Source organism: Scyliorhinus torazame, chromosome 8 (assembly GCF_047496885.1).
Source record: "Scyliorhinus torazame isolate Kashiwa2021f chromosome 8, sScyTor2.1, whole genome shotgun sequence".
NCBI classification, from domain to species: Eukaryota; Metazoa; Chordata; class Chondrichthyes; order Carcharhiniformes; family Scyliorhinidae; genus Scyliorhinus; species Scyliorhinus torazame.
Genome location: NC_092714.1, coordinates 81,694,257 through 81,717,652, shown reverse-complemented (window position 1 = coordinate 81,717,652; position 23,396 = coordinate 81,694,257). Strand labels below are relative to the sequence as shown.

At 46.6% G+C, this 23,396-nt stretch overlaps 1 protein-coding gene across 1 annotated transcript in view; it reads left to right on the top strand.

The window, feature by feature from the left end:
• Window positions 1-23,396, top strand: part of LOC140427982 (uncharacterized) — a 158,342-nt gene that overhangs the window by 98,478 nt on the left and 36,468 nt on the right. Inside the window, exons 11-15 of the mRNA XM_072513907.1 lie at window positions 117-259; window positions 347-473; window positions 6,133-6,165; window positions 13,228-13,337; window positions 13,762-13,891. Of these exons, the coding sequence (XP_072370008.1) occupies window positions 117-259; window positions 347-473; window positions 6,133-6,165; window positions 13,228-13,337; window positions 13,762-13,891 (543 nt within the window). The remainder of the gene's footprint in view (window positions 1-116; window positions 260-346; window positions 474-6,132; window positions 6,166-13,227; window positions 13,338-13,761; window positions 13,892-23,396) is intronic.

The following is a 23,396-nucleotide window of genomic DNA, read 5'->3' as shown; positions in this document are numbered from 1 at the left end:
CCTATTTTTTGTGCCATCCCTCCAAGGGAAATACTCCCACCAGAGGCAGGTAAAATCCAGCCCTTTGTGTGGAATGTGTTTACTAATGATAACATTTTAACCATTTTATTCACCAGGATTATATGAAACCTGAAATCATTTTATTTGAGGAAGCAGACTTTAAAAAAGGCAATGACGCTTTTGTTACTCATGCCATACCACACTTGGAAAGTATAGGATACGGAACTGAGACTCGGTCAATTGAAGTAAAAAATGGAGTGTAAGTATTTTTACAATTTGTCTAGAATCAAATGTCACAAGTGCTACATCACAATGAACTAACCATCAAAATGTATCTCTATATTAGGTGGGTGGCGTATCATGAAGAACATTACTCTGGAGAGCAGTATATTCTAGAAAAAGGAGTGTACAGAAACTATACTGGCTGGGGAGGAGGAGATAGCTCAATCATGTCAATACGCCCAATACAACTGGTAACTTATTTTGCCTTGAGTAAAATAGTGCATTTACCTAGTCAAGATAAAGTGCAGGCTGTATTTGATTAATTGAAGAAAATTCTTCAAGAAAAACATTGTCATTCTGACAAACAACGGGAATGTGGTAAATGATGTAACCTCTCAATTCTATATATAACACGAAAATGGAAAAGGCTGGGGCTCCAGAAAAGAGAAGACTGTGTGAGGGCCTGATAAAGGTCTTTAAGATTATGGGGGTGGATCTTCGATTGTGTTGTATGGGGGGAGTGAGAGGAGGAGGTGCTGAAGGGGACCAGGTCAGGGGTCTCCACGGAATGGGGATCACTGACTGCCCATCTGATCAACCCATCTATATGTACCTGAAACCTAAGACCTTCTTCCTCACTATTAACCAATCTTCGTGTCATCCGCAAACTTACTTATCATCCCCCCCCCCAACATACAATAAGGAACCTAGTACTATGGTATGCCACAGGACACCAGCCTCCAGTCACACAAACAGCCTTCAACCAGCACCCTCTGTTTCCTACCATTAAGCCAGTTTTGGATTCAACGTGCCAAGTTACCCTGCATCCCTGTGCTTTTGCTTTCTGCAGTCTCCCATGTGGGACCTTGCTGAAATCCACATAAACTACATCAACTATACTACCCGCATCTACACACCGAATCACCTCTTCAAAACATTCCATCACATTCATTCAACATGACCTCCTCCTGACAAAGCCATACTGACTAGCCCTGATCAAACCTAGCCTCTCCAAGTGGAGATTCATTTTCTCCTTCAGAGTTTTCTCCAATAGTTCCCCTACCACTGATGTGAGACTCACTGGTCTGTAATTCCCTAGTTTATTTCTACCACCCTTCTTGAAAAGTGGCACCACATTAGCTCTCCTCCACTACTCTGACACCTCCCCAGTGGCCAGAGAGGAATTAAAAATTTGGATCAGAGCCTCTGTAATTTTCTCCCTTGCCTCCCACAGCAGCCTGGGATACAATTAACCCGGACCTGGGGATTTGTCTACTTTTAAACTCACCAAACCTCCTCAATTCCTATGTCAAATTTTTTGAGAACCTCAGAGTTCCTCTCCCCGAATTCTGTACCTACATCCTCCTCCCAAGTGAAGACAGATGTGAAGTATTCATCTAACACCCAACCAATGTTCTCTGGCTCCACATACAGATTGGCCCCTTGGTCCCTAATGGACCGTACTCTTTCCCTGGTTATCCTCTTCATCTTAATATACTTAGAGAGTATTTTAGGATTACCCCTAATCTTACCTGCCAGTACTTTTTCATGTCCCCTCTTTGCTGTCCTAACTGCTTTCTTAAGTTCCCCTCTGCTGATTTGTTCCCTTAATGCCTGCTAAAAGCCTTTCTTTTCTTTCTTATCCTGTGCTAAATATTCCTAGACATCCAGAGTTCTCTAGGATTGTTGATCCTACATTTCACCCTAAAGGGAACATATTGGGCCTTTACTCTCCCCATTTCCTTTTTGAATGTCCCTCACTGCTCTGCTGTAGGATTTTTCCACAAGTAGCTCTTCCCAATCTACTTTGGTCAGATCCTGCCTTATCCTAATAAAATCCGCCTTTTCCCTATCCAAAACCGTTTTTCGCAGACCATATTTTTCCTTTTCCATAACTATACTGTATTGTGGTCGCTATCACTAAAATGCTCCCCCATTGCCACCTCAAACACATGTCCAGCTTTGTTCCCCAAAATTAGATCCAGCAGTGCGCATCCCTTGTTGGACCTTCTACACATTGACATAAAAAGCTCTCCTGAATACATTTCAAGAAATCCGCCCCCTCTAAACCCTGTACACTATAACTATCCCAATTAATGTTGGGGAAGTTGAAATCCTTTAATATTAATTTTAAAACAAAGGATCTGTATTCAACCGTTGACAATTCTATTGACCATGTCTCTGAAGCAAACTGACTCTCCTGCTTAACTTCATAGTTTCCATTTCCTGAAATCTGATTAATATTCTTGATTCAGTAACAAAATACTGCAGATGCTGGAAATCTGAAATTAGAACACAAAATCCTAGAAATACTCAATAGGTCTGGCAGCATTTGTGGAAAGAGAAACAGAGTTAAAGGGCAGGGTTTTCTTCAGCTGGCCACCCCGCCCTTCCTCCCGACATCGCAATTCAATGCCCCCAGCAGTGGAATTCAGCCCCCCTCCCCCTGATTTTCTGGGTCCTCCCATCTCCCCCAGTACAGGGGTGACCCAACCTGCAGCACCCAACACCCCCCCACCCCGCCCACAGAGACCCCCTAAATAAGGAGATTCCCTGCACAGACCACCCAGAAAGCCAGTGAGCTGGGTTTAACCCCTCCACAGATCTTTGATGTGCAAGCCATTCCTTCATTTCTCTTTGATATTGAGTTTACTAGGCTTTGATTGACAGCTTCCACACACACACAGCTGTCAGCATTCATCTTCCTTCATAGTTGTGTAACTCTACAGTGCTCTGACCACAATGTTGATAAACATCAAACTTTGATTGACAGTTCCTGGACCACTTCAGACAGAATTAAGTGCTGTCAATTTCCAGCTGATCACTTCAAAATCACTAAAGTGTGAAGGGAGGTGATTGGAAAGCACATAATTCTGTTTGAACCGGCACCGATCCCGTTTTCTTCACAACCACTGGATTCTCTGCCTGATTGGGAACTCCGCTACTGGCAGCACGAGATGGAGAATTTCACCCAGGGAAATGTATTTCTCATTAAAATCTGGAAACAATTTATGAGACGATACAAAGATTTTATGTCCCAATTGTTGATCTTTGTAAGTACCTGGATTGAGAGCCCATGATTTGGCATATGATGCTTTGGACATTCAATAAGAATTGGAAGAATATGTTGGCAACATTTGACTACTGAACTACAAACCCACTCTGGGAAGTAAAAAGGTCGGGATAATGAGTGAGAGAAAGAAGGAAGGTTTTAAAGAGAAATAAGGCAAGTATAAACAAGTGAAGTATTTGCATCTTTAAAAAATACCCAAATCCACCTGAAAGGAGATCAACGAATGGAATATTTTAGAATGTAAATTGCTGATGGTAAAAGATTTTGAGTGGAAGTAAAGTCAATTTCTCCTTGAATTTTTTTTAAACAGTGATCAGTACTCTTTATTTTAGAAAATATTAGATATTCGTCTCTCATCAGTCACGTGATCGAATGATATGCTTACCAGATACAAAGCATGGTGGAGCTTAAATGCTCTTTACAGTCCCAATTTAAAGAAAGCAGCTGGTGCTCTGCCACACCCCAACCCCTCTCCTGTATCCCTTCCCTTGGTCTCTATTTGTACTCTACTGAAACTCCAATCACCTCTCTGGCCACTAGTTCATCCCCCAACCCAACATCCTGGGCTGGATTCTCCGCAGCCCCGCGCCGAAATCGGGTTTGGCACGGGGGCGGAGAATCGACGTTTATGTGAGAATCGGGCCCAGCGCCGCTCCCGCGATTCTCTGGACCCCGGAGAATCGCTCGCGCGCGAATGACGCGGCGCAGCTGGGGGGCCATTGCTAGAGGCCCTCCCAGCAATACTCTGGTCCCAACCGGCCGAATTCCCGACGGCATGGTTCTAACCATGCCTGGCCAGTCGGGACTCGTGCGCGGCGGCTGTTGACTCAGTCAAGCACGGGGGGGGGGGGCCTTATGGGCGGCCGGGGCGGCAATCGGGCGGGCCATGTGGAGCGGCGCAGGGCAGATCGGTGGGACCTTGTTTGTTGGTCCAGGTCCATTGGCTGAGTCCGCCATTGCGTTCGGCACGGCCGCTGGAGGCTGCCGCCATGCGCATGCATGGACTCAGAACCGGAAGTGCGGGGGCCCGTGTCGCAGCCAAAGCTGCGTGAAGCTCCCCGGGTCCCTGCCAGCTCCCTGCAGGTAGGTGAATTGCTGTATATTTTTTAAACGAAAATCTGGGGCGAAATTCTAACCCAACAGCGCGATGTCCGCCGACTGGCGCCCAAAACGGCGCCAATCAGACGGGCATCGCGCCGCCCCAAAGGTGCGGAAAGCTCCATATCTTTGGGGGCCGAGCCCCAACATTGAGGGGCTAGGCCGACGCCGGAGGGATTTCCGCCCCGCCAGCTGGCGGAAATGGCGTTTGTTGCCCCGCCAGCTGGCGCGGAAATGACATCTCCGGGCGGCGCATGCGCGGGAGCGTCAGCGGCCGCTGACAGTTTCCCGCGCATGCGCAGTGGGGAGAGTCACTTCCGCCTCCGCCATGGTGGAGGCCGTTGCGGAGGCGGAAGGGAAAGAGTGCCCCCACGGCACAGGCCCGCCCGCGGATCGGTGGGCCCCGATCGCGGGCCAGGCCACCGTGGGGGCACCCCCCGGGGCCAGATCGCCCCGCGCCCCCCCCCCAGGACCCCGGAGCCCACCCACGCCGCCTTGTCCCGCCGGTAAATACCTACTTTAATTTACGCCGGCGGGACAGGCAATTTCTTGGCGGGACTTCGGCCCATCCGGGCCGGAGAATTGAGCGGGGGGGGGCCCGCCAACTGGCGCAGGCCGATTTCCGCCCCCGCCGAATATCCGGTACCGGAGACTTCGGCGGGGGCGGGATTCACGGTGGCCAACGGCCATTCTCCGACCCGGCGGGGGGTCAGAGAATGACGCCCCTGGAGTAGAACAGCAGCGTTTTTACGCCAGCGTGGGGACTTAGCCCCATTTTTGGAAAATCCATCCCCTTATTTTTCACACTTACGTGAGGGCCACTCGGACACTAATAACAGCAACAATTTTCTTGGCTCTTCCTGTCACGCCAACCTGATGCAAATTAGTCCTTAGGTCAGACTTGGGAGCACTTTGGACCTCGCTATTCAGATGCTAGAATTGCACCATGACCCCGTGCCCCCATGGTGGGCATATCTAAATTTCTGGTGTGTTGCTTATATATATTTGCTCCTACACTGTCTGGAAAAATGGTGCAATGATTTGGTTTCATTAAGACTGTTAGAAACAACGGAAACTATGTTCCACGTAGCCAACTAGTGGGAAATGTTGTCTTCAGAATAAGAGGATCCCAGTGAGTAGCCAGTTTCAAGTGGCTTATTTTAAATTGTAAAGTACTTTGAAAAAACCGAAGAATTTTAGAGTTTAATATTGTAATTTTCTTTTCAAAACAAAATGTGCGCGCAATAATGAAGATGTGCCACTTTTATTGATAGGCTCATTGGAAATCACAAGAGGCTCACAGAGAGCATGGTGGCTCTATACTTTTACTCAGTACTGCTCAATGTGATAAGTTTGCACAGATAGTTTCCATTATAACTTTGGGCATAGAATTTTACAATGGAAAAATACAGAAAATGTATTTCTTTCAAATGGGGATTGAATTGTATCCATGCATGCTGTTCCACCTCCTAACCCTACTCACTTATTTAATCTTGATTCCATGTAGCATCGTTGGAGATCAACTAGTGGTTGTTAAACTGTTCCTTTTACAGAAAAGCATTCCTACTGAGTGAACACATATTTCTTAACAGTGAAATGAAATGTCCGGTGTTTATTTTAAACATCAAAACAATTCTGTTCTGTTTTAAAATTCAGTGAATTTTGTATTAGCAACTGTATTGAAATAATAAAATATATTTTAAACTGGTTGACCAAATATCCTGTGAATTGTATTACAGGAACCTGTTGGAGGGAATGAAGCACAGTTTCAGGTACAATAAGTATTAAATTCAAACAATGAATTATTTGTTTTATTTAGTAAATATTTATAATCCAATAATCTTCATTTATATTGTCTGGCACTAATTTTGTTGAAAAAGGAATGAGGTAAGTGGTCCTGTGTCATTTTTATATGTATACAAAAGTCTTATGATAAATGTACTATTTCAAATCAGACAAAATTCCCTCCTAAGCAGGATAGAAAATCACTAAATTAGTAAATCATATTCATTGTGATAAAATGATACTAACAAAATAATGTACCTGCTTCTTGATTCTTGAAGCAGTTTCTTGCTCTACCACTGGGCTTTTTTTCAGCCAAGAAATTACTTTTTGTGTTAATTTTGCATGATATTCCTTGGTGTACGATTTGAACAGAATGGTTAAACAATTTATTTTAAATCTGTTAATGTTTCCAATGGAAAAATGGGGATTTTCACAGTAACTTCATTACAGTGTTAATGTAAGCCTACTTGTGACACTAATAAAGATTATTATTAAGAATGGCACATTTATGCCTTAAACTCTCAGCTGATATTATCGCCTGCGATAGGCTTTGGTACAATTGTTAATCACGAATATCTTGTGTCATATCTTGTATTCTTGTGCCAAAATAGCTTCTCATTCCAGTAACTGTCACAGAGCCTTTCGATCTTCATCACATGGTTGCACACATCACCTTGACCTTTTGCCGTCATTTGCTGTCCTGTGCTTTCTGAGCCAGTTTCTGATGTGTTTCTTTGGATTGCAAAGTGAAGAGGTGATCAATTAGATCCACAGTATAATATGTGCCATGTTTGAGAGGAGCAGTAGTACTCTATTGTCACTCCCTTTTATGCTTCTGTGCCTTCCTTAATATGCAATTCTTCAAAATTGCATTTAATCAAAATTCTACATAAATTAAGCTGAATCCTTTTTCAGATGAGAGCCTTGGCTTTCAAGGAGATCTAATACAGCCAAGGATAAAATACGACTATCATTAATCAAGTGCCTGGTTTAAGGAACAAATTAACATAATCAATTTTGAGGTCATAAACATTCCTATTTATTAATTTAGTTGTAAGTTGGGATTCTTTTACCAACTTGTTTTAGAATTGCTTAGGTTTATGAAAGGGAAAGTGTGGTGGGGGCGTGGACCCTTTGATGGACGATCCTTCGCGGACCAGGTGGCCAGGCTGGAGGCTTTGGAACGCGAACACGCAAACCCGGGGCTAGAGAATGACAGTTGGAGCCAGGGCGTTGTTAGGGGTGGACTTATATAGTTGTGCTGCTAAAACCCTTGGTGTATATAGTTGTTCTTGTTCAATAAATGCTTTCATTCATTACTTGCCACATCAAATAATCTCGCGTTATTACTGAAAGGTTTTATGTCATGGCAGTATGAAATATATATGAACACCATATAGCATGTAAGGATACTGTAGATCAGTGTTTTCCAAACCTTTTTGCCCGGTACCCTCTTTTATCAACCATGACCTAATTTAGCGACCCACGCCGGCCAACCTTCGCGACCCATGCCGGCCAACCTTTGCGACCCACGCCTGCCCATCTTTGCGACCCATGCCTGCCGACTTTCGCAACCCAAGCAGGTCAACCTTTGCGACCCACCATTTTCAATTACCTTTAATGTGGCAGGTGAGCCTACCTGGTCCTCACAATCTCACTTGCTTTGTTACTCAATGTTCCATTTCTGATAATGACTTTAGCTGATGATTTAAGATCTCACTGCATCTGTTGAACAAAATAAAGAGGTTTGTCCTCGAACTCACCACGCTTAGTCTTCAAATGTCTTTGAAGTTTTGGCAGCACGATGGTGCAGTGGTTATCACTGCTGCCTCATGGCGCTAAGGACCTGGGTTCGACCTTGGCCCCGGGTCACTGTCTGTGTGGAGTTCGCACAGTCTCCCCATGTCTGCTTAGGTCTCACACCCACAATCCAAAAGATGTGCAGAGTAAAAGCAAATTACTGTGGATGCTGGAATCTGAAACAAAAACAGAAAATACTGGACAATCTCAGTAGATCTGACAGCAGCTGTGGAGAGAAAAGGGAGCTAACGTTAAGAGTGTGGGTGAATCTTTGTCAAAACTTTGACATCCAGCAACCACAGTTGTCCTTCTTTGTGCCAAATATGACTCCAACCAGAGGAAAGTTTCCCCTGATTCCTATTCACTTCCTTGATGCAATGTCAAGATCCTGGAACTCCTTCCCTAACAACACTATGGATATAACTAAACCACATGGACTGCAGCGGCTCAAGAAGGCAGCTCACCACCAGTTTCCTGAGGGCAATTAGGCCTAGCCAGCAATGCCCAAATCGCATGGATGAATAAAAATAAATTCTGGACTTGGTAAAGGCAGTCACTCTCACTTCACCTCTTGAGTTCACCTCTTTTGTCCATGTTTGAACCAAGGCTGTCATGAGATCAGGAGCTGAATGGCCCGTTTGTACTCAAACTGAACATCTGTGAGCTGGTTATTGCTAAGCAACTGCTGCATGTTTGCACTGTTGATGACCTCCTTCCATTACTTTGCTGATGCTTGAGAGTAGACAGATTGGGTGGTAATTGGCCAGGTTGGATTTTGTGTACAGGACACACCTGGGCAATTGCCAGGTAGATGCCAATGTTATAGCTGCACTGGAACAGCTTGGCTAGGGGCGCAGCATGTTTTGAACACAAGTCTTCAGTACTATTGCCAGAATACTGTTAGGGTCCATCGCCTTTGCAATCTCCATTGCCTTTGGCGTTTATTGATGTTATAACCCCCACGAGACCCACAGGGACAACTCAATCAACCTCTCATACAGCTTGTGGAATTCGAGCTCCCCTGCTGAGGGGTGGAGGTTCAACAGCGGGGCTCGTTAATTTCCCAAGATAAAAGTGGACTCAAGAGTTAGCCGGCATCTCAGGATAGTCCCGGCTGGGACTTGAAGTGTTGCTAAGTTGCTGTATTCCCTAATTGTGAGTACACAGAACACAGAACATACAGTACAGAAGGAGGCCATTCGGCCCATCGAGTCTGCACCGACCCACTTAAGCCCTCACGTCCACCCTATCCCTGTAACCCAATAACCCCTCCTAGCTTTTTTGGTCACTGAGGGCAATTTAGCAGCCAATCCACCTAGCCTACATGTCTTTGGACTGTGGGAGGAAACCGGAGCACCCGGAAAAAACCCACGCAGATACGGGGAGAACATACAGACCGACAGTGACCAAGCGGGGAATCGATCCTGGGACCCTGGCGCTGTGAAGCCACAGTGCTATCCACTTGTGCTACCGTGCTAGGAAATAAACTACTTTTAATTTACCTTTTCGGGGCGCCTTATTGACTACAATATCGGCGACGAGGATAAAGCAGAGCTACAGGTGGCGCTGCTGGAAACTCAGACCATGGCTGCATCTCAATGAAGGTTATCACTCAAGAAGAAGGTTACCACGGTTTCAAAAATTCCACGCTTCAGTAAACTCAATGCTGGGTTCAGTACACGGAGCGGATACGCCATTGTTTCAGGGTGAAAGCCATTACTGGGGAGGACCACCAGAAGGTGATTCTTTTGACGGACTGTGGTGCCTCCACTTTAATGTCATGATGAGCTTAACCTATCCTGAGGCCCCAGACTCTCAAAACGTTTGATGAATTGGTGCTGCTCGTAACGAACCACTATGGCCCCATAGTTGCTTAGTTGCTGTATTTCCTAACTGTGAATATCGTCCAAAATATATCGATGTAATACGGTCGCGAGAACCCCAGGGAAGTCTGTTACTGAGTTTCTGGCACACTTACGCAAACTGGCAGAGCGCTGCGACTGCGGACCATCCCTACCGGAGTTGCTACGAGACTGACTTGTGTGCGGAGTTAACAACAGAGCAACCCAGCAGAAATTGCTGGCCGTACCATCTTTGTCCTTAATAAGGTCCATCGAGGGACTTACGGACTTTGGGGGAGGAGGTATGTTATAACCCCCCATGAGACCCATAGGAACGACCCGATCGATCTTCCCATGGGGCTCGTAGAACAGAAGCTCCCCTGCTGAGGGGCAGAAGCCCAACAATGCAGCTCGTTAATTCCCTGAGATAAAAGTCATCCCAAGAGATAGTTTTTTGAAGAATAAAGGGATTAAGGGTTATGGTGTTCGGGCCGGGAAGTGGAGCTGAGTCCACAAAAGATCAGCCATGATCTCATTGAATGGTGGAGCAGGCTCGAGGGGCCAGATGGCCTACTCCTGCTCCTAGTTCTTATGTTCTTAAGAGGGAGCCGGCATCTCGGAATGGAGTGTTGCTTAGTTGCTGTATTCCCTAACTGTGAGTAGGAAATAAACTATTTTGGACTTGCCGTTTAGGCATTGACAACAATGCTCATTGACAACAATAATTGATATCGCATGGAGTGAATTAAATTGGTTGAAGACTGGATTGTGATGTTGGGGACCTCCAGAGGATGCCAAGTTGGATGATCTCCTTGGGATTTCTAGGTGAAGATGGTTGCAAATGCTTCTGTCTTGTCTTTTGCACTGATGGGCTTCCCTACCATTGAAGATGTGATGATTATGGAGCCTTCACCGACCCATGAAGCCGACTATAGTGATCCCCCCCCCCACACACACAACCCTCCGACCTACAACACAGCACCCGACCCGTTGACATAATCGAGCAGGCAGAATGTATGCCCCACTTGTTGCCAGCCTTGTGAGTGCCAGAAGGAAAAATTGACGTCAATGTCATTATATCAACACCAACTGGCAGCAGCCAAGAAGACACAATGTAAAAATGGATCTTCTTTGCAATAGGTTTCAAAATAAAAGCCACTAATTTACATTGTTGTGACCATCAGCTGTTGAAGGCCAGCAGCAGAAATCCTCGAAGGCAAAAATCAATATAAATCTGCTTGAGCCGCCCTTTTGATTAATTGTGGTGATCAAAGAAGGAGGTACAGCTGCACATATAAAATAAAACCAGAAAATGCTGGAAAACCTCATCAGGCCAAGCAGCATCTGTGGAGAGAAAAACAAGAGTTAACATTTTGAATCTGTGTGACTTCTCCAGAGCATTGGCACAGCTTATCCAAGTTCCAACTTGCTATATGGTAGGATATGATGCTTCCAGAGTTTTGCATACACTGAGCTCCCAATGACAGCTGTTCTTTCAGCCAGCCAGTTTATGTGTGGGATGAACATTTGGAACCAAGTTGGCCTCCAGATTATTTTCCAGAAGGAGTTGGTGAGGGACAATATATCAAAATGACTAAATGTGTAACTGTACATTATTGTGTTGAAGACAATGAAAAGGTGACAAGTAGGTTCTTCCATGCTGTTCTCATCTCTGAAGATATGGGCCAAGATTTTGCTATAATAATAACAGCGAGGCTATCAGTGCTTATCACCATTATTACAGGGTAAATCTGACAGCAGCCTTTGGATTCTGCACATGTGATAAATACAAGAATCCAGATGTTGCCATTAGAGATATGATATTCCTCTGCAGGGTATGCTGTTGTAGTCCTCAGTGGCAGTCTCAGCATTGAAATCACTGTAATGGTGTGAATTTGGAGTATTTGTTCCACACTAAAGACAATTTTAAAATGTGAGGGATGGTGCATTTAGGAGTAAATTACCTTTTCATGATAAGTGATAATTACTGCCGAATATGACTTTGAAATATATATTCTTACAAGTTTAGACTGTTGTTCCTTCAGAAGAAAATTAATTCTGCAGATTAAAAAATATATATACTTTTTGTTTTTCTATTAATCTCTTTTACATTTCTTTCATAATCCCATTTTTGAAGATGTAACTAGTAGGGTAGACAAAGAGGTGCTGACAAACGTAGTGTACCTGGATTTCCAAAAGACATCCAATATGGTGCCACAGAAAAGCTTAATAGGCAAGGTAGGGCTCATGGAGTTGGGGGTAATATAATAACATGGATAGAAGACTGGTTAATGGACAGGAGGCAGAGAGTGGGCATAAATGAAGTATTTTCAATTGATAGGCAGTGAGTAGTGGAATGCTATAGGGATCGGTGCTGGGGCATCAACTATTTACAATCTATATTAATGACTTTGGCAAAGAGACCCTTTGATATAAATCATCTGGCTGAGATAACCCCTAAGTGTCACAAACCCGGTTGAGGAGGGATGACTGGCTCCATATCTTTGTTCAACCCACCCTCTGCTGGTAGCAACAAAGGTTGAATCCAACAAGGTTCGCATTCCCTTGGATAATGATAATAGTCATTATTAGTGTCACAAGTAGGCTTACATTAACACTGCAATGAAGTTACTGTGAAAATCCCCTAGTCACCAAACTCCGGTATCTGTTTGGATACACTGAGTACAAGCCGGGAATCAAAACTGGGTCCCGGTGCTGTGACGCAACAGTGCTATCCACTGTGCTACTGTGCCGCCCTTTTCCAGACACAGTAGGTAAGTTTATATAAGCACCAATTTCACCAGGCTTTCTTGAGTTAAGATAGAATGAGTCTATTAAAAGGTTAGGAGAAATATTTTACAATGTTGTACAGATCTTTCTTAAAGCCAATATTTCCAATATAATTCCAGGATTTGTCTCCATTATCATGACAGCGGGACAGTGGAGTTGAAAGCCATGATCAGCCATGATTGAATTGATTGGTGGAGCAGCCTTAATGGACCATCTGGTCTACTCCTTCTGTTTCTATTTCTTTGTGTTCTTATTCTTATGCCCAAATCTTTATTTTGCTTCCTGCACATGATTTATATATAATGTATATTTTCTGTTCTTCCTGAATTACCGACTCAGTCAGAATCTTCAATCTGATTCGGCTTACTGTTGCTTGTCCTGCTCACAGATGGTCTATAGAGGGAGCACATTGGGTCTGACACCCAATAAGTGGAAATCCTCACTCACAAGCCCACAAAAAAGCCCTTGAGCAACAATTATGAGCTGAATGGCAAAAGTCGTGCCTTTGCCACTGAGATTAAAGTTTGGTCCGTGATGTTAATATATTAATAAGTTTACGGCTATTATAGAAAAGGTTTTGGAAAGTTGCAAAACTATTGTTATGCATCTGTTTTACAGCTCCGGGCTTACAAAGGAATTGACTTTCAGGGAGAAAGTGTTGAATTTATAACAGAAATACCCAGTTTACCATCTTTACAACCAAATTCGTTTAAAGTTTCTCGCGGATGGTATGAGTGCAAAAATATTTTCTTCTTCTTCTTTATCTGTCTGAATAGATCCTTAAAATTAGGAACCTGCAATATCTTTGTTTTTCTAAAATTAAGTCATTTTCCACTTGATGCTAAAAAAATTATGCTTAACATTTTTTGTGAAACTGCTCCTTTCGGCCCTGTTTACGGAGAATCATAGATTTATAGTATTGTTGCACATTACAGAATATGTCCTCCCCAGAGCTATTTTCGACATGTTATATTTGTTCTCTAGTACTAGCATTTCTAAAGTCACTCAATATATAATTTAAGACTTGCATTAAATATAAAATGCAACACCCCCAATGCTGAAATCTTTTTTTTAATATAGGACATGGAGCATTGAAACATCTTGTGATATTTACAGAAATATGCCTTTCACTTTCTTTTCTCACCTTCCTAGCTGGATCTTGTACGATGAAAAAGATTACAGTGGCTGCCAGTATGTGCTGGAGGAAGGACAATACAGAGACCTCGATTCCCTGGGATGCCTGTCAGCCAAACTAATCCAATCGCTGAAGCCCATTAGAACCGTAAGTACTTTTTGTAACTGGAGTATAAATCAGCATTTGCATTTTTGGATTTATCTTACATTCAGCCGAACTGGCCACTGTTAGTTCTGCTTTGACCCTCTCAAATAATATCACTCCTTTTTTTGTGTAGCCAAAACTACTTACCGCTTCAGAATCATCCTTGAAAGCAATTCAGGCGCCTTTTCGCCATCACAAAGCCTTGCTTTCAACTTCCCTTCACTATCCCTTCTGTCGTTAGCTTTGAAACCAGTGTACCAAGACTGCAGCCTACTGTTAGGCTGCTTCTGCTTGACTGTCACATCCACCCTCTCCCTGCAACCACCTTTTCCAACTTCCAACTTTCTGCAGTTTTTCTCCTATTTTGTGCTGAGTAAACTCATCCGACTGCTTTCCTTTATGTGTCACGCTGCACTCCCTTGATTCTATTCCATCAAACTCCTGTGGCAAAACGTAAGAGACATTCTCTCCTCAGGGCTGTTTTCTGTGTCTGGCCCACAGTTCCTGATGGGTGATTAATATTTGTGAACTGGTGTAATGAGGTTAGCCAATTATGCTTCGTTTTAGCGTCATTTGTCTTTTCATTTTGTTGTTCAATGTTAATAACTCAAGCAAAGCATCAAATGGATCTGACTTTCTGTACAGCGCGTTTCCTGTTAATTGTCCTATATTTTCAGACCCCCACTGTTCAATGGTTTGCTAGCAGAAATAAGTTTAGAGATATCACAAGACATGGGGTTTCTAGCTTTTGTTAAGCATTTAATGTAGAAAATGTGAGTTCTCTTCTCTACATGATGGTCCCACGTTGTAACAAAACTGACCCATGAACATTTTAAACTGGTGTCATTGACGGAATAACAAAATTAGGGCTCATGGTTGCGTATTCTTGGCATGAGTCTGCGATCATTTTTTCCTATCATGCTATCCTTTGTCATTTATTCTACAAGCTTCTACAGTAGCATGTCAAAAATATCACTTAAATCGCTCCATGTTGTCTGTGGCCAATTCTGATAGACCAAGCAATTTTACCATCCTAAACAGTATTTTCCCTCAATGAGTCAGTATGTGAGATGGTTATCACTGACCTGTGAAAGGTTCTGCTGGTAATTTCTGTGCTGAGGTGTTAGTGAGGGCAGCAGCAAAAGCATTGACTGCACTGAATGGACTACTGGCGACTGCAAAGTTCCACCTAGTGGACATGGATAAGTAAAATATTGTACATCTGACAAATTCCACTCATGTTTTGTACCAAGTACACATTTTGAATTAAGTACTTAGCCCCCTACTCTACTCCCTGTACACACACGACAGCGTGGCAAAATTTGGTTCCAACTCCATCTACAAGTTTGCTGACGATACGACCATAGTGGGCCGGATCTCGAATAACGATGAGTCCGAATACAGGTGGGAGATAGAGAACCTAGTGGAGTGGTGTAGCGACAACAATCTCTCCCTCAATGCCAGCAAAACTAAAGAGCTGGTAATTGATTTCAGGAAGCAAAGTACTGTACACACCCCTGTCAGCATCAACGGGGCCGAGAGGTTAGCAGTTTCAAATTCCTAGGGGTGCACATCTCCAAAAATCTGTCCTGGTCCACCCACGTCAACGCTACCACCAAGAAAGCACAACAGCGCCTATACTTCCTCAGGAAACTAAGGAAATTTGGCATGTCCACATTGACTCTTACCAACTTTTACAGATGCACCATAGAAAGCATCCTATCAGGCTGCAGCACAGCCTGGTATGGCAACTGCTCGGCCCAGGACCGTAAGAAACTTCAGAGAGTCGTGAACACCGCCCAGTCCATCACACAAACCTGCCTCCCATCCATTGACTCCATCTACACCTCCCGCTGCCTGGGGAAAGCGGGCAGTATAATCAAAGATCCCTCCCACCTGGCTTACTCATTCTTCCAACTTCTTCCATCGGGCAGGAGATACAGAAGTCTGAGAACACGCACGAACAGACTCAAAAACAGCTTCTTCCCCACTGTCACTAGACTCCTAAATGACCCTCTTATGGACTGATTTCATTAACACTACACCCTGTATGCTTCATCTGATGCCAGTGCTTTTGTAGTTACATTGTATATGTTGTGTTGCCCTATTATGTATTTTCTTTTATTCCCTTTTCTTCTCATGTATTTAATGATCTGTTGAGCTACTCGCAGAAAAATACTTTTCACTGTACCTCGGTACACGTGACAATAAACAAATCCATCCATCCATTCATCCAATTAATATTTGCAGTAAGAATAAAATTAGGAAATTAAGCAACAATGCACATTAGATAAATCAGTTGAGAACTGATGGGACGGGTGGAAAATAAATATTTAATAATGCGCAAGCCCCAGGGGAGCGAGTCACCCAGGGCAATGGTGGTACGGTTGCATCGGTTCCTGGATAAGGAACGTATCATGAGGTGGGCCAGGCAGATGAGGCGTTGCACCTGGGAAGGTGGTGAGATCCGTGTGTACCAGACCTGGGGACAGAGCTGGCAAAGACGAAGGTGAGCTTTATTAAGGTCAAGTCAGCCCTGTACAAGCAGGGCGTAAAGTTCAGACTACTGTAACTGGCTCGCCTGTGGGTGACCTATGGGTGCCGGGAGTTGTACTTTGGCTCGGCGGAGGAGGCAGTGGACTTCATGAAGGAGAATGGACTGGCAGGAGAAGGAGGACTTTGAACTTTGATGGAGGAGAAGTGGAGTGAACGTATTATATGCGAAAAACTTTGTTTTGGGTGTTCATTTTTCTTTTTTCTGTTTTTTGGCTTTAGGCTGGTTTACAGTTCTTTGTTAAGGGATGCGGGGTGGGTCTCTGTGTTCGGACCTTGGGAGAGATTGTTTGTTTGTTTTTACTTCTTGCCTTTGTTTTGATTGTTTGCCCTAAGAGCGGGGGCTGAGGAATCAGTGGGGGGTAGGATGCTAGGCACCATGGGCGGGGGCTGCCAGGCTAGCTGGGCGGGCTAGTTCACGATAGTGCAGGGGGGTGGTGAGCTGAAGATCTCTGGGGGTGGGGGGGGGGGGTGGGGGGGGGGGGGTTTGGAGAGGAAATGGGGGGATCAGGTGGTGGGGGGACAGGACTGCTGACGGGGTGGGAACATTCATAGTGGAGGAGGAGGAGGGTAGATGATGGTAGTTGCCGGAGGGCGGGCCAGGGGACGTGCGGGACATGGACTGAAGACTGGCCTAGGAGAGGGTATGGCTGATCGGCAAGGGAGGGGGGGGGCGGGGTGCCTTCCCGACCAGAGTGGTCACGTGGAACGTTCAGGACCTGTCAAAAGGGCCCGTGTGTTTTCACACCTGAGGCAACTGAAGGCGGATGTGGCCATGTTGCAGGAGATACATTTGACGGTGGTGGACCAGATTAGGCTAAGGAAGGAATGGACTGGGCAAGTGTTCCATTTGGGGCTAGACTTCAAAACGAGGGGGGTGGCGATTTTGGTTAATAAGCAGGTGGCGTTCGTGGTGGGGAATGTAGAGGCGGACCCGGGAGGTGGATTAGTGGGAAACTGCAGGGAAAGGCCGTGGTGTTGGTGAATATATATGCCCCGAACTGGGATGCCGTGGAATTTATGAGATGGGTACTGGGGAAGATTCCGGACCTAGATTCGCATCGACTGATATGGGGGAGATTTCAACACGGTCTTTGACCCAAGGCTGGACCCGTCGAGTTATAGGTCTGGGAAAGTATCAGCTATGGCTAAGGAGCTCCGGGGGTTCATGGAGCACATGGGGGGGAGGGGGGGTCGATCCGTGGAGAATCGGGAGGGCGAGCAGTAAGGAGTTTTTGTTCTACTCCCGTGTGTGTGTGTGCCCAGATAGACTTTTTTGTGATGGACAAAAAGCTGTTGGCTGAGGTGGTAGATGCTGATTATTCAGCAAGTGGTGTCAGACCACGCCCAGCACTGGGTGGACTTGCAAGCTAGTAAAGGGAAGAGCCAGCGCCTGCAATGGAGTTTGGATGTGGGGCCGTTAGCGGAGGAGGAGGTGGGTGAGGGAGGTCTTTTGGGGATACATTAAGAGCAATGATACAGGAGAGGTGTCGGCAGGGGTGGTCTGGGAGGCATTGAAGGCGGTTATCAGAGGTGAATTCGTCTAAATTCGGGCTCATAAGGAGAAGGCGAAGCGGGCAGAGTTAGACAGACCAGTAAGCGAAATTGTACAGGTGGACAGGAGAGATGCAGAGAATCCGTATGGCGGGCTTTTGAAAGGCTTTTGAACTAGAAATTCTCAGGTTATAAATTGAATATGGGCAAGAGCGAGGTTTTTGCAATCCAGGCAAGGGGGCAGGAGAGGAGACTCGGGGAGATGCCGTTCAAGGTGGTGGGCGGGAGTTTTAGGTACCTGGGTATTCAAGTGGCACGGGACTGGGGTCAGTTTCATAAACTAAATATGGGCAGGTTGATAGAGCAAATGAAAGGGGACTTCTGAAGGTGGGACATGCTCCTGCTGTCAAAATGACAGCCCTCCCAAGTTTGCTGTTCGTTTTTCACTGCCTCCCAATTTTCATCCCTAAGTCGCTTTTTAGGAAGGTGAATGTGGTAGTATGCATTAGGGGTCATGTGGGACTGTGAAGCCGTGATGCCATTAGCTGACAGATCCCGGGTCCTGGTTGGCTGTTCATCTCTAGCTCCGCCCTGAAGGCGGAGTATAAGAACCAGGAGTTCTCCCCACAGCTTCAGTCTGTTGCTGAACTGCGGGGAACAAGTCACGCTTAATAAAGCCTCATCGACTTCATCTCTATTCGTCTCTCGTAAGTCATTGTGCGCTACAATTTATTAAGCGTGCTTAAAGGACTATGGAGCTCAGGATCGCCCCGGATTGCCTGAGGATCAGCCCCCACGCAGTGAACTCAGCAGCAGTTTTTAAACACTGGCAGACTTGTTTCGAAGGCTACCTCTGAACGGCCCCCGTCCGGATCACAGAAGACCAGAAACTGCAGGTCCTGCATTCGAGGGTAAGCCTGGAAATTTACCCTCTCATAGAAGACGCAGTGGATTTCCAGACGGCGTTCGCAGCACTAAAGAGCATCTACGTTCACCCAGTGAACCAGGTCTACGCACGCTACCAACTCGCAACGAGACGGCAAAGTCCCGGAGAATCGCTAGACGAATTCTACGCCGCGCTTCTAATTTTGGGACGGGCCTGCAGCTGCCCGCCGGTAAACACGGCTGAACACACGGACATGTTAATTTGCGATGCGTTTGTGGCAGGTATGAACTCTCCCCAAATCCGCCAAAGACTGTTAGAAAAAGAGTCGCTAGGACTCTCAGAGGCACGGGCCCTTGCAGCTTCCCTAGATGTGGCCGCGCAAAACGCCCGCGCGTACGGCCCCGACCGCGCGGCAGCCCCTTGGGCTCCGTGGACCCCCGTCGCGACAAACCCCCCCCCCCTCACAGGCTTGCGCAGTTCAGACGCCAGGTCATCCCGGGGGGGCCCGCTGCTATTTCTGCGGCCAGGCGAAACACCCCCGGCAGCGCTGCCCGGCCCGCGCAGCGATTTGCAAGAGCTGCGGCAAAAAGGGCCATTTCGCGGCTGTGTGCCGGTCGCGGGGGGTCACCGCTGTCCCCGGAGAAGAAAGAGTCCAGCACATCCCAAACGCTCCCCAACGCCCCCAGCGCCCCATGTGCGACCCGCAGGCGCCGCCATTTTGGGTCCCGGCCACCACGAGGGGAGGATGGGCGCCGCCATCTTGTGACCCCCCAGCCATGTGCGATGCATGGGGGCGGCCATTTTGTCCACCACCGCCGCCATCTTGGGACCCCCCAGCCATGTGCGATGCATGGGGGCGGCCATTTTGTTCACCCCCGCCGCCATCTTGGACGACAACAATGGACCCCAGCATCGACGGCTCCACGGGGTTCGAAGAAGACGCTGAGACACTGCGACCACATCTGGCCTCGGTGACGCTGGACCAAGCACGGCCCCGGACGCTCCAGACGACGACAACAACGGTGTTGATCAACGGACACGAGACACCATGCCTGATCGACTCCGGGAGCACAGAAAGCTTCATCCACCCGACACGGTAAGACGCTGTTTTTTGACCATCCGTCCCAGTACGCAAAAGATTTCCCTAGCTGCAGGATCCCACTCCGTACAGATCAAAGGGTTCTGCATAGTGACCCTAACGGTGCAAGGGAGGGAGTTTAAAAACTACAGGCTCTATGTCCTTCCTCAACTCTGCGCGCCCACATTACTGGGATTAGACTTCCAGTGCAACCTGCAGAGCCTAACATTCCAATTCGGCGGCCCAATACCCCCACTCACTATCTGCGGCCTCGCAACCCTCAAAGTTTAACCCCCATCCTTGTTTGCAAACCTCACCCCGGATTGCAAACCCGTCGCCACTAGGAGCAGACGGTACAGCGCCCAGGACCGGATATTTATTCGGTCCGAAGTCCAGCGGTTGCTGAAGGAAGGCATAATCCAGGCCAGCAATAGTCCCTGGAGAGCACAGGTGGTAGTAGTAAAGACAGGGGAGAAGCAAAGGATGGTCATAGACTATAGCCAGACCATCAACAGGTACACACAGCTAGATGTGTACCCTCTCCCCCGCATATCCAACATGGTCAATCGGATTGCCCAATATAAGGTCTTCTCCACCGTGGACCTCAAGTCCGCCTACCACCAGCTCCCCATCCGCCCAAGTGACCGCAAGTACACAGCCTTCGAGGCAGACGGGCGACTATACCACTTCCTAAGGGTCCCATTTGGCGTCACAAACGGGGTCTCGGTCTTCCAACGGGAGATGGACCGAATGGTTGATCAACACGGGTTGCAGGCACGTTCCCGTATCTCGACAACGTAACCATCTGCGGCCACGATCAGCAGGACCACGACGCCAACCTCCAAAAATTCCTCCAGACCGCTAAAGTCTTGAACCTCACATACAACGAGGACAAGTGCGTGTTTAGCACAAACCAGCTAGCCATCTTGGGATATGTAGTGCGCAATGGGATAATAGGTCCCGACCCCGAACGCATGCGCCCCCTCATGGAATTTCCCCTCCCCCACTGCTCCAAAGCCCTAAAACGCTGCCTGGGGTTCTTTTTATATTACGCCCAGTGGGTCACCCAGTACGCAGACAAGGCCCGCCCCCTAATACAGACCACTAGCTTCCCCCTGTCGACAGAGGCTCGCCAGGGCTTCAGCCGCATCAAAGCGGATATCGCAAAGGCCACGATGCGCGCCATCGGCGAGTCCCTCCCCTTCCAAGTCGAGAGCGACGCCTCCGACGTAGCTCTGGCGGCCACCCTTAACCAAGCGGGCAGACCCATGGCCTTTTTCTCCCGGACCCTCCACGCCTCAGAAATCCGCCACTCCTCAGTGGAAAAGGAAGCCCAAGCCATAGTGGAAGCTGTGCGACATTGGAGGCATTACCTGGCCGGCAGGAGATTCACTCTCCTCACTGACCAACGGTCGGTAGCTTTCATGTTCGATAATGCACAGCGACGCAAAATTAAAAATGACAAGATCTTAAGGTGGAGGATCGAGCTCTCCACCTTCAACTACGAGATCTTGTACCGTCCCGGAAAGCTGAACGAGCCGTCCGATGCCCTATCCTGCGGCACATGTGCCAACGCACAAATAAACCGTCTCCAAACCCTCCACGAGGACCTCTGCCAGCCGGGGGTCACTCGGTTGTACCATTTTATAAAGTCCCGCAACCTCCCCTACTCCGTGGAGGAGGTCCGTACAGTCACCAGGAACTGCCACATCTGCGCAGAGTGCAAACCACACTTTTTCAGGCCGGATAGAGCGCACCTGATCAAGGCTTCCCGTCCCTTTGAACGCCTCAGTCTGGATTTCAAAGGGCCCCTCCCCTCCACCGACCGCAACACATACTTCCTGAACGTGGTGGACGAGTACTCTCGTTTCCCTTTCGCCATCCCCTGCCCCGACATGACAGCGGCCACAGTTATTAAAGCCCTTAGCACCATATTCACACTGTTCGGTTGCCCCGCATATATCCATAGCGACAGGGGGTCCTCTTTCATGAGTGACGAGCTGCGCCAGTTCCTGCTCAGCAAGGGTATAGCCTCGAGCAGGACGACCAGCTACAACCCCCGGGGGTATGGGCAAGTAGAGAGGGAGAACGGCACGGTCTGGAAGACCGCCCTACTGGCCCTACGGTCCAGGGATCTCCCAGTTTCACGGTGGCAGGAGGTCCTCCCGGACGCTCTCCACTCCATCCGGTCGCTGCTGTGTACCACCACTAATCAAACGCCTCATGAGCGCCTCCTTGTCTTCCCCAGGAAGTCCTCCTCTGGAATTCACTCAAAATTCACTTTTGGCTAGGTTTACCTCCAAACCTGCCTCCTGAAGTCGATCAAATAACGCCATCAGATGCTTTAGATGTTCTTTCCATGTCTGGCTGAAAATTACCAGATCGTCAATGTGTACCGCTCAATTGGGTAATCCGAAAACAATTTTGTTAGTTAACCGTTGAAATGTCGCTGGGGCATTTTTCATGCCAAATGGCATAACTTTGAATTGGTATATACAATCTGGAGTCACAAAAGCTGAAATCTCCTTTGCCCTTTCGGATAAAGGTACCTGCCAGTAACCTTTAAGTAAATCCAGTTTGGAAATAAAAGCGGATTGTCCCACTTTCTCAATGCAATCCTCCAAACGTGGGATAGGATAAGAGTCCGTTCTTGTAACTGCATTAACCTTTCTATAGTCCACACACAACTGTTGGGTACCGTCCGGTTTTGGTACCATCACTATGGGTGAGCTCCATTGGCTGCAACCCACTTCAATTATGCCATTTTTAAGCATACTTTCAATCTCTGTTAACCTGTGCCAATTTTAAAGGGTTAAGTCTATATGGTTGTTGTTTAATTGGAACAGCATTTCCCACATCTACAATCATGTATAGCCATTTTAGTACTTCCCAATTTATCTCCACAAACTTGCCCATCAATATCAATAACTCTTTCAGGTCAGTCCGTTTTTTCTCTGGAAGGTAACTCAACAATTTATCCCAGTTTTTAAGAACATTCTCGTTTTCCGATTTAATTTGAGGTATGTCAAATTCAAAGTCATCTGGATTTGGTTTGTCACTTTGAGTTAGCATCGTTAAAACCTGCTCCTTTTGCTCTCCTTCCCTTTCAAAGCACCTTTAAAGCATATTCACATGACACATTCGGTGAGGTTTCCTTCTATCCGGCATTCTTACCACGTAATTCACCTCACTTAATTTCCTTTCAATCTGAGAAGTTCCACAAAACCTTGCTTTCAAAGGTTCACCTACCACTGGTAACAATACTAAAACTTTATCACTGACAAAACTTCAAACTTTGCATTTCTTGGCTGCTACCTGTTTCATCACATGTTGTGCAATTTTTAAATGCTGTCTAGCCAATTCACCTGCTCTATTTAATCGTTTCCTAAAATTTGACATGTAATCCAATAATGTAAGATCCGATTTCTCACTCCAATTTTTCCTTAATCAATTTAAGTGGTGCTCTTACCTCCTGACCAAAAATTAGTTCAAAAGGA